Genomic DNA, 15,815 nt, shown 5'->3' on the forward strand with positions numbered 1-15,815 from the left:
GGTCACTTGCCAAATACCCACCATTAACAGTTTGTTACAAAAGCACGGTGGCACATGTTCTGCCTTTCAGCTGCTGGAGAAAAGAAATTACATCGTCTCCAAGGTGTTTAGATTCTTTACCAAATGACCCTGAGATGTAATGTGATTTCAATCAAATGTTCAACAGAGTTTTTAGTGAAACTTGAAAAGTTTATTCTAAAATAGATATGGAAAAGCAAAGAGCCTTCTAGAACAGCCAAAACACTTCTGAAGATCAAGACCAAGGCGGACAGCTCTGTCCCACCAGGCATGAAGACTTGTTGAAAGCTAACGCAATTAAGACTATGTGATTCCTACACAGGAATCATTATCAGGGTCCCACTCGCCTTTATGTTTGAAGTTCTTTGTCTTGGAAGATCTACCAGGGTTTGTCCCAGGTTTTATCTTTTATAGCACAACACTGACAAGCCCAGTAACCCATGAATTCTACCTCTAAATAGAAGTCCTCCATACGAACGTGAAGAGATGTGTCCAAGGATATACACGGCACCCATGTGCAACACAGCACTCACAAGTGAGGGAAATTAAGAGGTACCAACTGCCAGTTATAAAATAAATGAGTCACAGGGATGAAACGTACAGTGTAGGGAATATAGTCAATAATAATGTTTCATGTTAGTATGGTGGCAAAGGTGGTTAAAAGATACAAACTTCCAGTTATAAGATGAATAAAACACTGGAGATGTAGTGGACAACAAGATAAATATAATCAACACATCTGTACATTACATGAAAGTTCTTAAGACAGTAATTCTTGAGTTCTCATTGCAAGGAAAAAAACTTTTTTTCTGTTTCTTTAATTTTGTATCTGTGTGAGATGGTGGGTGTTCACTAAACTTACTGTGGCCATCACTTCATTATGCTGCACATCTTAAACTTACACAGTGCTGTATGTCAATTATATTTCAAAAAACTGGAAGAAAAATAAAATGCCACAATTCTATTTAAAAAAAACAGTACTGATTTTTCTGTTGATGGAAGGTTAGCTAAACCAATTGTAGAAAGTAACTGGAAGACTGGATAAATCCATTGTGGGATAAACCAACTGTGAGAAAATTAGAACCAACACAACAGCATGTAATACATGTGTACAAAACAGCGAGTGACAAGTTAGCCTCAATCAAAATTGTTTCATGACATACTTATGAATATTTTGCAAGTTATCCCATATTTACAAATGTTACTACAATATTCTGATACAGGAACTGTTTTTACACATACTTCATGTCAAACAAAAAGCATTCATAAAATCCATTTAATAAAAGAAATAAGCATTTAGAGAAGTAGGCAAAATTTTTAAATTTAAATTATAAAGCTAAATAGATAAAAATATACATTATGCAAGACATACAATATCCTATGATGTTAAGTTAGCAAATGAAAATAAAACATCAAGCAATGTCTTTATAATATAGCAAGAACACTTTCAAACTAAAATGTGAAATGGCATTTTCATTTAACCTTAAAGTCAACTTTATTTTTATAAGGAATTCAGAGTTTTCAAATAGGTGTTAAAATATTTTTTAAACTTTTGTCATGTGACAAAAACTCAGATGACTCTATTCCCACTCCAAACAAACAAGAACCAAGGAACAAAAGTGCAAATGCATGATATGTCTTTAGTTCAATTTTTTCTTGGAATACAGAAAGTTATAATAATCAAAATTAAAATTCCAAAAATATATTCAAAATATGGAAACTAGTAATTAGTTACATAAAATTAAAAACAAGTTGATTGTCTACTAAAAGGGCTAACTTACCAGAAAAAAAAAAAATTAATGGTGTATATTGTCAGGAAATACACAAATACTAAAAAGTCACAATTAAAATAGCTAATATTAATCAACTACACTTCAATAAAAAATAAGTAGCTAATATAAGATAATATAACTATTAAAGAATTATGCATATGTAGTAACTGTAGCTAATTTTAAACATAAAACTATGGACTAGCAAAATAATTGACTTTTTCTTTCTAATCAAAAGCTCAGGATAGGATTCATTTAAATAGTGGGAACCCATGTGCATCAAAAATATGAGCTAGTATGCCCCAAATTATTATTATACATTTTTTCATGAATATTTTGCAATGCAAATTACATTGATGTATTTTCTTTATAGATCTTTTTCAACGTATTGAAGGGAAGGGATGACAAAAGGAGATGGGGAGGAGTGAAGCAAAAGAAGTCAGATACAATATCGGACTTGCTCCCAGCTATGCAGGCAGTTAAGGTGAGTGGGCTCTTTTAACCAAATAAACAAAAATACACTAATTGAATAATTAGGTTCATTGGGTCAGCAGAAACCACAGTTTAAGTCTGTATCCTGGAGAGAATTATGCAACGATTTATGTACTGTATGCATAGTAGACTCAATATTCACTGTACCCTAAATGCACCTAGTGGACTACTTTACATCTTGAAAATCATTATTACTTATGAATTTCACATTCTCAGATGATAAATCCTGCCCATCTTACTCCTCTTTTAGAGTTTAGGGAAATAAATATTTTATTGGATGTTCAGATTACGGTTTCAGAGAGAAGAAGCTGGGAGATACTGCTACAAACAGATCCACATAAACACGGAAGGATATTACTACTATTTAAAAACCATCATTGCACGTTGAATGATCCATATTCCAACTGAACCAAAGAATATTATTATCCTAATCTAAATAAACCAGGATGTACCTACCAAGCACCAAGTTTAGAGAGAATGTATCAGCTTTATGTAGATTTCCCCTATCACTGAATACAGCAAGGCATATGTAGAAAACTGACTTCTAAATATTCTGATTCTTACGGAGTTTATCCCCAGGGCACATTCTCATTAGTCTCCCTACAGCCTCACAGTCTCATCAGCTAAGCCAGCCGCCTACAGCATGAGACCTTGAGCAGTAAGTATTCTCAGGAAATTTTCCAATTAAAAGAGTGAAAACAATAGGTGGGGGAAAAGGGGGGAACTAAGTCGTAAGATTCCAGAAAAGTAAACTGGGAGTCACTCTGCATCCTTGCAATCATGACCCTCTCTTGACAAAATCACAGGCCGCTCTCCACTGCGACGCCTGAAGCAGCAGCACTGGGGACAGCTGATTCCAATTTGGAGGCGAAAGGCGAGCTGCTAGCACTTAGATGCGTTTGAATGGCCTCTGGAGGAAGGGATTAAAAGTCTGTATTTCAAAGAAGGTCACACAGTTTCTGACCCCATGTTCAGATCTACAATCTTTAACAGGCTACCCTAATTCCAAACAGGGTCCTGACAAGACTTCTAATGCTATTTAAACACCCAAATCTGTACCATCACTCCATACCTCACCACCTGTTTAATTAAAGAGGGCAAAATACACACAAACCAAAGAACACATATGAAAACGGGTTCAAAGTCTGGCTACAATACAGCATAGAATATTTTCTATTCTATGCTTTTCTCAGGTATTATTCTGTCAGGTCGGGCAGGCAGTATACAGTGGGACACAATACACAGTGGGTGAAGCGGTCCTAGTAAAAGAGGCACTACGTCTGTCGTTCCGCAGCAACGTCCTCAGTTGAACAGAATCGTTGTCTGGGGGGTGGTGAGGGAAGACATCCTGTGTGAACCTCAGTGAGGAAGAAAGACTCCTCAGAGTGGAATACTGGAAAGAGATAATTAAAGCTTTGAGAATTATGTGCTCAGAATAAAGGCAGAGGACTAGAATTAGTCAGATTAAAAGAAAGCAGAGTGGGGAGGGTACAGCTCAAGTGGTAGAGTGCATGCTTAGCATGCAAGAGGCCCTGGGCTCAATCCCGAGCACCTCCATTAAAAATGAACAAATAAATAAACCTAATTACCTCCATGCCCCACCCCAAGAAAACCAAAAAATTAGTGGAAAAAAAAAGAAAGCAGAAAAGCAACTTTGTAACAGATAAACTTATGTATTATGATGATTGCTTTTCATTTACTTATTTCTCATCTCTAAAACAAAGATTTTAACTGAGAAAAGCTGGACAAAGATAAATGAGAAGAGAAAAGAAAAGAAAAGTCAAGACCTAGGTAAACCAGGGGACAAAATGCAGGCCAGGTTTATGTACCTGTTAGAGGTGGACTACAACTTGTGCTCTGAGCTTTCAAAGAACCACAGTTTTTAAAAAGTAATGTTTCTGGTCGCTGGTCATCATGTCCAGAAGATACAAACAAACCAGTTCAGAAGAACAACTGTATCTGTTATTAAGACACGAGATCTCTCTCTCCCCCCACCCCTCCCCGTTACGTGGGGAGCAGTTAACTCTGTCATGCATTGTACAATCTGCCCAACACCCACCCCTCACCCATAACAGTCACCACAGCCAAGTTTTAGGAGACTGTGTTTTTAAAGCCACCTTGAGTAGGTTAATGGCACGAAGCCTAAGCACAGTTCAGTTCAAAAATAATTTCACAAAGAACTCAATTTGTGTTCATCTCCACTGAAAATAGAGCACCACATATACACACATACATTTTCATATATATATACATACACACACTGTACTTCAAGATATTAAATTAAGAACATGAGTGAAAAATGCAGCCCGAAACCAGAAGCATAGTAAAAGGGTGGAATGAACTTTTCCCAAGTTCTGATTAATAACAGAAGGTTTAAGGTAAATATCATCCACCAGAACCATTCTGACAGACCTCTGCATCCTCTGCGTTCTCTCATTTTAAACTGTTTCGTGAAGCCCGTCCCTATATTCATTTCCATCTTACTGATGGAAAAAGTCACAAATGGAGCAGGCAGCGTAGGTCTCCCAAGGTGACACTAAGTCAACAGTCCAGCTTGAGCTGTAGTTCCCGTCGGTTCAGTCAACTTGACGACCATGTATTGCATGCATGGGTGGTAGATGCCACAGGGGGTTCAGAAGTGAATGACAACAGAGCCTGACCTCACAATTACGTGATACGGTCTAAGAGCATATATGCAAAAGATGCAGAAATGAGAAGGGGAAAAAAAAAAAAAAACCTCCCACAAAATCAAGCAGAGTCAAACAAGTGCCTTAAAAAAGGCCTAGAGCTCTCTGAGGGTTAAGACACCACATCCGTTTGTGAACAGTGTTACTGGAGATGAGCCTGTAGGAAAAAGTAGAAGATGGATGAATGGAGATGCAGGAGGAGTGGCATGGAGGTGGTACCACGTAGTACATACCCTGGGAACATCAAGGAACCTCATTTGGTGAGAGAGTTAAAACACACAGGAGAGAGAGATGGGAGAGCAGGCAGAGGCCAGGCGGTACTGGTGTTGAAGGCCAAGATGAAGAGACTATTTAATGTGGGGGGAAAATGGCTCAAGACTTCAGATCTCATGATCAGAGTTGATCAATTCATTCATCTTTATAAATATGCTGTTTCTACCACAGGAGAGACCTTTTAGGCAACAAAAAACTGAGATAAAAATTAATTGAAAAGAATCCACAGTATCTACCTCTGTGTGTGAAAGTTTCTGATTCTTGCAGAGAACAAACCTGTATGGAGCAAATCAGTGTCTTCTATTCCTAAGTTTTATTCAAGCACATTCTCCTTGGTAAGAACCTGTTTCTGAAGATCAAACATAAGAAATGTACACTGTCCGAATTATATAATTCCAAATCTCTCTGCAGACATCCACAAACTTCAGACTTTCTCTCTGACATGAATGTTCGAGATCACTTTTATGTCAGTCCAAAGTTACCCAACATCAGGCTTCAACTTCTCTGCACCCTCTAAAGGAAAAAGACTGTCAGCTTTCATATTTTGAAAAGTTAACATGCAGTCAAGAGTCATTGGTAAAAAAATAACATCATTTGTCCAATAATCTGACCCATGTCCATTTTATAGAGAATATTCACTTGCATTAACCTTCTGTTATCTTTTGCTCCAAGTTATGTCTGGAAATAATTACAAAATTTATAATAGTGACAGTATATCTCAACAGGGATACTCTCATAGCAAACTCCACAATTTAGTAATATTTCCAACTAAGTCTTTCAACTCCAATGAAAGCAGAAAATAGGAAAATACCCAACTAGAGAAATAACTAAAGTAAATGTAAATGATCTGCTCAAAAATAAACTACTTTTCTCTAGAACACAGCAGTCATAGCAAGTTTAAAAAGTGAAAATTCCCTGAGGTCCTAAACTATTTTTGCTCTCTCTATAGTGGTAATGAACTTCTCGTTGCATTCAATCACATTTAAGAGCAATAATCAGGCCAAAATATAACTACGTATTATTATGTCTTTTTTCCTGATTTAAATGTTAGACCCTTCAAGGTGTTAATGTATCTTTCTGCTTTAACACTGTTGCTGAACTGTTTTTCAATCAATTTAGGATATAAGGATGAATATATACCAATACAGAGATAAATTGAGACTTATAAAATTTAACATTATTCTAAGCTTATTTTTCTCTAAATATTGGTTGAGATATTCTACTTAGTACAAGCAAATACTTTTCAGATACACATAGAGTATATTCAAACCCCAAATAAATTGATTATATAATAATGAACTTTCAATCATAGGAGAGATATTTTAAAATTACATTCTTGGGAATGCCCACAATAATCGCCAACAATGATGCAGAAAGGAGTATTTGGGTTTTTCCACTGTACTTTATTACACCACAAGAATGTACTCAAAGTATAGATCTTTACAGGTAGGAGGTGCTATATAAAATGTTAAATGAATAAATATTTAATTAATTTCAATGAAAGTGAGAAATAAATAAACTCTCATTGCTTTAAGCTGCCAGTCATTTACAAATGGTAAGTTGAAATATCAAAAAATATTGCACATAGGAAAAACAAAATACTGAGGATCATTAATCTGAGATTTGGGAAAGAATGGGAAGGAAATTAGCAGTTTCTCTGACCTCTGGTGGCAACAAAGTCAACTGCAGCATTTCTATGTCTGTTATGAAATCAGACTCCCCGCCCCCCCCACCCCTCACCCCTGCAAAAATGTCTGTTACAAAAAATCCTGAATTTTACATGCCTAATTCCAAGGCTGCTGGACTTTTTAAAAATTTCCCATATTGCACTTTTAGCTAGACTATTTTACAAAGGAAGCTATTTTTTCTTCCATTTCATTGTTATATTTTATGTATTCAGTGTCCAAGATTATTTCATAAAACTAATGCAGACTGATACCCAGGAAAGAAGCTACTTCAGTTTGTAATAAATCTCAAAAAATATGCCAAGAAGTTTAGTTTCCACCAGAAATATTGGTTTATAATACCTGTAGATTTATGTTGAACAATTTATGTATTTTGTATTTCTCAAAGCAAAGGCTTTTAACTATCTGACAAGTTTTAGAATGGAATGAATTTTAATCTCAATTTGAGAACTTAGGATAGTAAACTTATTGTATATATTATTCTTTTCTCAGTTACATTTTAATGAATAAGAAGTTCAGAAAAAATACACATTTGCTGACTTTTTAATTTTTTTTTTACTGTAAATGCATTATTTACTCTCAGTGCCAAAGAAGTTTCCAAATAAACAACTTGGGATGCATTTTGGGACACACAGGTCTCTAACCTCCTTTGGGATGAAGTAAACTGTTTTAAGCATTTATTTATTTAATGAATATGCCCATGAAAATTACTGTTGCACTTTTAAAAATAAATATGCTGCTTCCCAGGCGAGTAAAAGTCATATTTTTTTCTTTTACCAATCAAATGTATCAGAGAAATAAACAGAAGGTATGATCTATTGATATAAATAATACCTGGTCAAGAACAACTTATGTCCATTTATGCAGAACAATTATATGCCACAAAGACAGATCAACATCCAGGAAATCTGCATTGTTTTCACAGCTTTAAAAGTGGTGTCATCTTGTTTCACCCCCTACCCCCAACACACACACATCTCCAATCATAATCGGAGTGCAGGGTCAGACTCTCTGCTTTCTCTGTAAGAATTTACACCAGGGGCAGACACGGTGTTTTGGCTGTCTCAGCTCGGGAAAATTTCACTCAAGGGCTTCTTCAAGCTTCACCTCACCTGAAATCCCCAGGTGCTCTCCCTAACCTTCCATCTGTGACTTTCATGTTTGACATTTGCGGACGCCGGTGTACTTTATCAGGAATCACAATTTCCCCTCCTCAGAATTAAAGCCCAACCAAACAAAACCTGACTATCCTAATCAGCAAGCTTTTATTTCCTTTTTCTTTTCCCTGCAACTGCTTTTGCTCATCCACTTCTCAAAGTCTATACATTTCTCACTGAGGGGCAGAAACGGGGAGCAGGCGCCGGGTTCACAGTGGGCAGGGTCCTGGAAGGCAGCTGGACCAGCGGCTCAGCAGCGCCTCGCCCGGAGGAGCCAGCGGGCCTCGGGCCCAGGGCGGCGTCCCCGGCTCCGCACTGGCCCCGGGGGTGCGGCTCTGGGCTGGACGCGCACCTGGCTGGAGTAGCCGCGGGAGCAGGACGCGCTGCCACTGGGAATGTGCGGAGGCCCGGGCTTTGCGCGGGGGCAATGTCAGGCCACTCGGAGGAACCCCTGGCACGTTCAGGCCTGTCTGGGAAGCCAGCCGGCGGAGGACAATGGGACCAGGGGTTGGTCTCCAGAGGCGCGCCCTCCTCACCTCAGCCACCTCCTACCCTCCTCCGCGCCCCACCGCACCTACACCGCCCCCCTTCCAGCTCCCGCTGAGCCCCAGACATCAGGAGGGAGCCGAGGTGGGGATCGCCTGGGGGAGGAAGGTGAGGCCACAGGGAATTTTCTCCAGCAGAGGGGAACCCTGCAATCCCCAGCTGCCACCACGTCCCCGACCCACTGCCCCCATCCCGCACTCGCTTGGTTTATCGCGGCAGCAGGGTAGGAGGAGGAGCCGGAGAGGACACAGCCCAGGAAACCGGTTCCTGGGCGAGGTATCCACAGAAGGTTGCTCTTAGGCCAGAGCCCTCTCGGGGAGCGTTGAGTGAGACAGTACACCCCCTGCCGCTCAGGTGAAGCAAGCCAGAAATCTTTAAGAAAACCCCCAGTCCTTAACCACCATACTCATCCAGCCAACCTTCTTCTCCCATCTGAGAAGCCCAAGTTTACTAGCAAAGCAATTGCAATAACTTTGCCAAGGGCAGATAGATGGGGTAGCTTGAGAATGGAGTGCCAAGAAAGGTCTTCAGCTGGGCACAAAAGCAACAAGCGAAAGTGTATCTTACCATTGACTTGGCTTCCAGGCTTCCCTTCAGCGAAATGAAACCGGTCCATTAAAAAGTGGCAAAGTAACACAACTCCTGCAGCAGCCAGGTCGGCCCTTGGGAACCTCGCCATGCCGCCGCCGCGACCTCCCTCCTCCTCCCCGCCAGTCCTTCCCTGGCGCCCTGTGCTCCGGGGCTCCCGCTGAGAATGGGGACAACGGGGCCGAACGCCGAGGACCGGTGTCGGCTGGACGCGAGAGGCCTTTGTAAATTTCGCTGGGATTTCACACCGGGGAGCCGGGAAGAGGAAGAAGGGAGTGCCAGGGGGAGTGCAGTCCTCTCCGGACCTCCAGGTCTCTCTTCACAACTTGCCACAACACTCGCAGCCCTCACCCCAGACACAGAACAACAACTGCGGAGACGAAAGGCCACTTGCAGCCGGGGCTGGCAAACTCTCCGTTCCGCACAGGCAGCGCCACCCGGGTACCCGCAGACTGTGACTTCCGAGCTCCCCCGATGCGCTCCACTGGGTTCAAAACAGATCTAATTCCACAGCCAGCGCCGGTGCCTCCTCCAAATCCAAGAGGGCTGTTGGCTCGGAAGGAACTTTACAGAGTCTTGGGATGGCCCCCGCGGGAGGTTTAGGTTTGTGGGAAGGGGGTTACTGTGGGCACGCGAAACCTCTCCGACAAGTTTTTCTTCTTTTCTTCGCCCGACGCAGGGCGCGCGTCCTTGCTTGCAGCCGGAGGGATGGGCAGCCCCCAAGAACTGAGCCCCGGGAATGCTCGGGCTGCAGCAGTCTGAGGTCCAAAGGCAGGAAAAGTGTATTTTTTAAAAAGAGAGAGAAAGAAGAAAGAAATGGGAAGGAAAAAGTCAGGCTGCAACCTATTGGGAGAAGGTTCCTCCTGGCTAAGGAGGAGGTGGCCCCAAGCCCCGCCGAGCCCCGGAGTTTGGTGGCAGAGGAGGCGCCGCCGCCGCCGCGCTCCCCCGCGCTCCTGCTCCACACTTTGGGGAGGGAAAGCAGCTCGCAATTTGCCAGATCTGCCGCTGCACCCTCCTGTCTCCACCCTCCTCCCTCCCCCTCGCTCCTCCAGGCGTCTCCCACCTTCCTCCCCGAAACCGGCAGCTAGCACCGACCTGTCCAATGGCTGCACGTTCCTCGGGGCTGGCAGAGGAGTCGCCGAGAGATTAAACCGGGGGAGCAAAGCAAGAGGGAGTGAGAGGGCAACTCCAGCCCGGCGTGCCCCCGGCACCCGGCGGCCTGGAGCGCCGGGAGAGGAGGCGAGAAAGGCGAGCGAGGAGGGGAGCGCCGGACGGCATCTCTGCGCTGCCTGGGCGCCATCCCTGCACCCGGCTGGCACCCCCTGAAGCCGGGCCAGCGGCGCCCGCACCCACCTGGGCCCCCGGCCGCCTTCGCGCGCCTGTGCGAGGACTCGCGGCCCAGTCCCGGACCCAGCGGGCGCGCGCCGCCAGTGGGGGCTTTCTGGACGCCGAAGGGTTAATTACAGTTCGCCATTCCCGGGAGGGCGTGTGCGGCGGTGGTTAGGGTGTGAAGAAAGCAAAGCAGAGCCAGTTCGGTTACTGACCCTACTAAGCCCCTTCGGAACCCAAACCCGCCAGGAGGGTGGAGGGAGGTACCGCGCGGGAGCTCGGTCCAGCCGCAGCTGCTTTGTAAAGTGTCAGGGGGAGCGAAAGCGAGAGTTTAAAGAAACAGGAGGCCCACAGGTTTTTCCAATGGGGGCTTTCACGGGCTTCTCCCTAGCCGGTTTGTTTTTGTTTTTTCAGCTTGCGGAAGTGCTTCAGCGTTAACCCTTTCCAGCCCTCTTAATAGTTTACACCTTATTTTACACAGTGAACCTCTTTGTAAAGGGCTAAATACAAAGAAAGGAAGGAAAGCATATTGGCTGACAGTACAAATTCTAGAACCAGACTGGGCTGAAATTCCACCCCCTACTAAATAGCTGTATGACTGAGCAATGTCCTTACGTGCCTGAATTCCCCATCAAGTGGGTAGAACTGGTTATGCCCTTATAAGGTTGCTGTATTGGATTAAATGAGTTACTAGTGTATAATTAAAGAATTGAGACCAGATCCTGGCACAAGTAAATGGCTTTATGTTTCTTAATAAGTTAGGAGAAGAGAGGGAAAGAAGAGGAGAAAGGCTGTCATACATCAAATGGAGAACTTGCTTCAGTGCCCTAAGTGCAAAAGATCCTGTTAGTCTATTCTGGTCCACTCTTTTCCATGCTCCAAAAATTTTATGGATGCCCTGAATAACCACCTTAATTTTGTCTCAATATCCACTGGAAGTGGACCCAAATAATCAAACTGCTCTGCTAATTTGATTCCAAAAGAATGCCTCTCTCATAGTACTTAGCTGGTGAGGAGAAAAGAAACGGGAAGAGTAACATATTTTCCTCAATCCAATATTCAATTTGCTATTTATTTTGGAATATGTATAATATTACATTTTTTTATGTATACATATGTCACGCACACACAGTTTTCATGTTGTTTGCTCTTTCCTGAGCTTTCTCCCAACCAGTTGATGTCTTCTTCCTCAACTTAGAAAACCTGGATTTTTACTTCTGTTCAACTAAGAGTTTTTAAGTTGTATGTAACAGTATATCCGAAGTTGAGCAAGCACCTGGAATACTTATCTATTTAATATCAAGTTGGAAAGCAGAGTCTGCCTATCATCCTTGAGGGGTTAGCTAAAAGTAAGCCAGTGAGGGGGGAAAAAAATGAAACAAAACAGCAATTCAGTTCTTATAACTACAGTAAATAAAAACAAACCTCACTCCTAACAGCCCTTGTCTCAAGTCAGATTGGAAGATGCAACTTCTTCCACAGACACTTCTTAATTTCTCTCTGTGCAACTGAAGTAGGCTATTCTGTGGTGAAATACATATGGCACACTCAGATCATTTAGGCCCCAAAGTCCACTACTAATTAGCCAGGATTATGTGAGTAATAAGCTTTCCATTTCACTCTGAACATACCATCCTACATGCACTTTAGTTATTTGTTACTCGCTATAATATAGAGGAAAAGTAATCTTTTACAAGGAAGTATTGGTTGGCATTTAAGGCAGTGTACCAAAGCCCAGGTTTATTACAATGCTGCTCTTTCTTACTTAGTTCTAGGCACTAAATCATCAGGCATGATTGGAATCACAAAGGAGCAGCACTTGAGTTCTTTGTGCATGACAAAGATCTGGACTTCACTGAACACTCTCCTTTAAGATCTTAAGACTATGTCAGGATCATTCTTACCAACAGGTAAGTTTGGGCAGACATTAGCACCTGAGCTAGTGTCTGTGCAGCTTTCAAACCTGTTTGCAACCCTTTATTTACGCCGACGTTCAGAGCCACTGTTACACAATCTGAGTGCAATACTATCTACGTAAAGGTAATTACAATTACCCAACTCATCCCACTTCCAATTCCATCACTGCTGTGTTTCCAAGGACCTGTCCTGCAATGAAAGTTGGCTAACAGGATACTCAAGAAAACATTATGCTCACTTGGAAGAAACTGAGATGTAATATAGGCTGGGGGGTACTTAGTATTTATTGTAATCTTTTTTTTATTATTATTTCAGGAAGCGGTTTTTATCCATTTAAATAGGATTTGTTAAAACTTTCTACAATTGCTGTCAGATAAAGGGAAATTGCCCCTAGTGGGTTGCTTTAATGCAGTCCTAAACTAATATCATGACCTTTTTCTCTAGGTCTATGGCATTTCCTCTCCCTCCTCATTTGATAGGGCTAATTTTTTGACCTCTGCTATGCAATTACGAGACTCATTTGCTCATCTTGGCTGACTTCTGCTCTCAGAGTCAACCGAGATTTCATTATACTGTTGATGGATACTTTAGCTTTCTGCTCTTTTATAATCTTGAGTAAAAATTTTATAAATAGAGTGTCTTGAATGAAATAAGCATTTTTTAAAAACCCACCTAACAGTTAACATCACTTGTTTTTCAAATAGGAACATTTAGCATGCAAGATACTTAATGCCTTTTAGCCTCATATCAATACTACATTTACTGTTTAGATGAAATTAATGTATAATTAGATTTGGCTCATTCATAATGAAATAATACATTGCATTAAAATGGCATACATGTTTATACTGTCTTCTTTCTAAATCTTAATAAGCTAAAGTTTTTCTGACCAGTAAATAGCAAAATACAAAAAATGTGCAACTCAAAATATATAGTAGAAAACAAATTATTAAAATGGAATTGTACACTCCCGTATGATCTGGTCACTCAGCATGGCTGTTCTCTTGCTCTTTGTACATCCCCGTCCAACCAGTCCCTGCTGCACCTACACCCTACTCTCACGAACATGCTTGCTCCCGCCCCAGCTAGTGATTGTTCTAATTCTTAGAGTAGAGCTATTAGATTCTAATAGCTCCACCTGCTAGTTTATTAGAGGGAAGCCTCTGCCCTCATGATAGTAGTTAACCTGAGGGGCTATAAGGGACAGACCCCAGCTCCTGGTTTCCCTGGTAACTGGTGAACCAACCTGACAGCATTTCATCCTATAAATAGTAGCCTCCTCCTCCACCAGTAGTGAACATGGCTGCTGTGTCCTGTCTGCGGTACGAGGTGGGCCGTCACACTAGGACCCTTTGTTTCTGACGTGTGAGATCCCCTATCCAATATCATCAACTGGACTACATAAATTACTCTCTCAACTTGTGGACCAGGAGGCTAAGTCAAGCCCCATGTACTATCACTGAACATCCCAGAAGCAATCATCCCACTGTGCCATGTTAACCCAGAGGCAACTAGTCAACACCATCCGAGTTCCTCTACCCCCAGAGAAACATACTACTCAATGGCCCTGGGACTGGCACATAAGTCCTCCATAGTCTGGCTTTGCCACCCTGTGGGGAACAGGATTAGAAAGGGACTTACAGACTTCGCCTCTCTCCTACCCGGCCCCACCTAAGACTACTAAGGTAATTAACCCAAGCCCCTACTAGAGAAAGGCAGCATTCTATTAACCTGTGGTCTGCCCTGCTGCCTCGCCAGTATGCGACACCAGCTGTGGGGAATGAGGGTGGACAGGGGCATGGTGCCGCAGGCCAGGACAAAAACAACCGCAGGGAGGGGTGGTGTGATCTCAGAAAGCCATTACTGCCTTTGCATGTTTTGCTTAAAGGTCGTGATCTTCCCCATATTGTGCCTGTTCAATACCTTACATTTCACTGTTCATCTGCACAGAGGGAATCTCTTAGTGGCCTGAGCAACAACAGTGGCATCACCGGGTCCACAGCGAGCTGCCGTTGTCGTCCTCCTGTGGGTTTCCATGAAAAACTGACCCCGTAAGTCTCTGGCTCTGAAGCCTGCCCGCCTCGTGGGCTCTGTATCGCATTTGTGGTGTCAAGTTGCAGTACACCTCTACACACCTGACCCCAGGGGTATCTCAGGAGAGGGGCGGGCCAAGACTGTAAGGGTCGTACTGAGTAAGCAGGGGTGGAGTGTCTGGTCAGGCCACTCAGCGTGGCTGTTCTCTTGCTTTCTGTGCATCCCCTGCTTGACCAGTCCCTGCTTTACCTAAACCCTATTCATGTGAACATGCCTATTGCCTGCTCCAGCTATGAGTAGTTTTAATCCTTAGGCCAGAATGGCTCCACCTGAAGTATATTCAAGTGATGCCCTCGTGATGCTTATTAACCTAAGGAGCTATAACAGATGTGGCCCCCGCTGCTGATTTCCCTGGTAACTGATGAACAAGTCTGATGTCATTTCCCCCTGTAAATGGTAGCCCCGGCCTCCCCTGCGTAGTGAAGATGGCTGCTGGGTCCTGTCTGTTGTACGCCATGGGCCATCACCCCCGGACCCTTTGTTTCAAGCATGAGAGATCCCCTATCCAGTATCATTAATGTCTCTGTTGCAGTCTCCAGGCTTTCTCTTCAGTCTCGGGGCTGAGCAACTACAAGGCTCGCAGACCTGCAAGGTGCAGCCCAGCAACTCCTAAAAAGGACAAGGGCATTATCTGACATTTCTCATCACGTAGCAACAATGCATACTAGAAACACAGACCTTATTCCTCAATTATACTGAGAGATAAATTCAATGCCTGCATTTTGCTAAAAAGGAAAATGGGCAAGTGCTCAGCAAGCACTTAGTGAATTAATAAACGAAACAAATGTTAAGGAGTATGCTGCAAAATGCCTAATATGGAGCAGGCAGAAAAGTTCTGAAAATGCTGATTGTTGTGGACATTGTTGTCAGCCCAGGTTTTTCTGAAATGATAAAAATGTCTGAACCCTAGGAAATGTGTTTCCTAAGTGTCAGACGCAGCCGAAGTGCTTTTGCAGAGCCCCCGGTGGAGGCTGTCCCTCCCAGCACAGATCACGGGCTCGTGTTAAGTGCTGGAGTGCTCGGCTCCACGGGACCACGGGACTGATACTCAGCCCTGAGGGCTTCTTCTGCGCTCCCTTTTCTCTCCTTGCATTCGTCTTGTTTTTCTTTCCTGTAAATTTCCTCTTTTTCATCTTCACTCTATGAATTTTTTATTGACATATATAGCTTAAGGCACGCTTGCTTAAAGTGTACAATTCAGTGGATTTTAGTATACCCAAAGGTTTTGAAACCAAAACTACCTTCTAATTTCAGAACTAT

At 42.8% G+C, this 15,815-nt stretch overlaps 1 protein-coding gene and 1 long non-coding RNA gene across 4 annotated transcripts in view; one reads left to right on the forward strand and one right to left on the reverse strand.

Annotated features, from left to right (window-relative positions):
* The window catches only part of PLXDC2 (plexin domain containing 2), a 347,388-nt gene extending 337,208 nt beyond the window's left edge, over positions 1 to 10,180 (reverse strand). For both annotated transcript variants that reach the window (XM_072955332.1, XM_072955331.1), the window contains exon 1: positions 9,195 to 10,180. In XM_072955332.1, coding sequence (XP_072811433.1) covers positions 9,195 to 9,306 — 112 coding nt within the window. In that variant the 5' untranslated portion in view covers positions 9,307 to 10,180. The remainder of the gene's footprint in view (positions 1 to 9,194) is intronic.
* Positions 10,181 to 10,279: 99 nt separating this feature from the next.
* LOC116279846 (uncharacterized) overlaps positions 10,280 to 15,815 on the forward strand; it is a 33,845-nt gene continuing 28,309 nt past the window's right edge. The window contains exons 1-3 of one of the 2 annotated variants that reach the window (XR_012067309.1): positions 10,280 to 10,463; positions 12,314 to 12,454; positions 14,412 to 14,512. This is a non-coding gene — a long non-coding RNA (uncharacterized lncRNA). Of the gene's footprint in view, positions 10,671 to 12,313; positions 12,455 to 14,411; positions 14,513 to 15,815 lie in introns of both variants that reach the window. The other variant, XR_012067310.1, reaches the window with a different exon arrangement.

This window comes from Vicugna pacos, chromosome 35 (genome assembly GCF_048564905.1).
Source record: "Vicugna pacos chromosome 35, VicPac4, whole genome shotgun sequence".
Lineage (NCBI taxonomy): Eukaryota > Metazoa > Chordata > Mammalia > Artiodactyla > Camelidae > Vicugna > Vicugna pacos.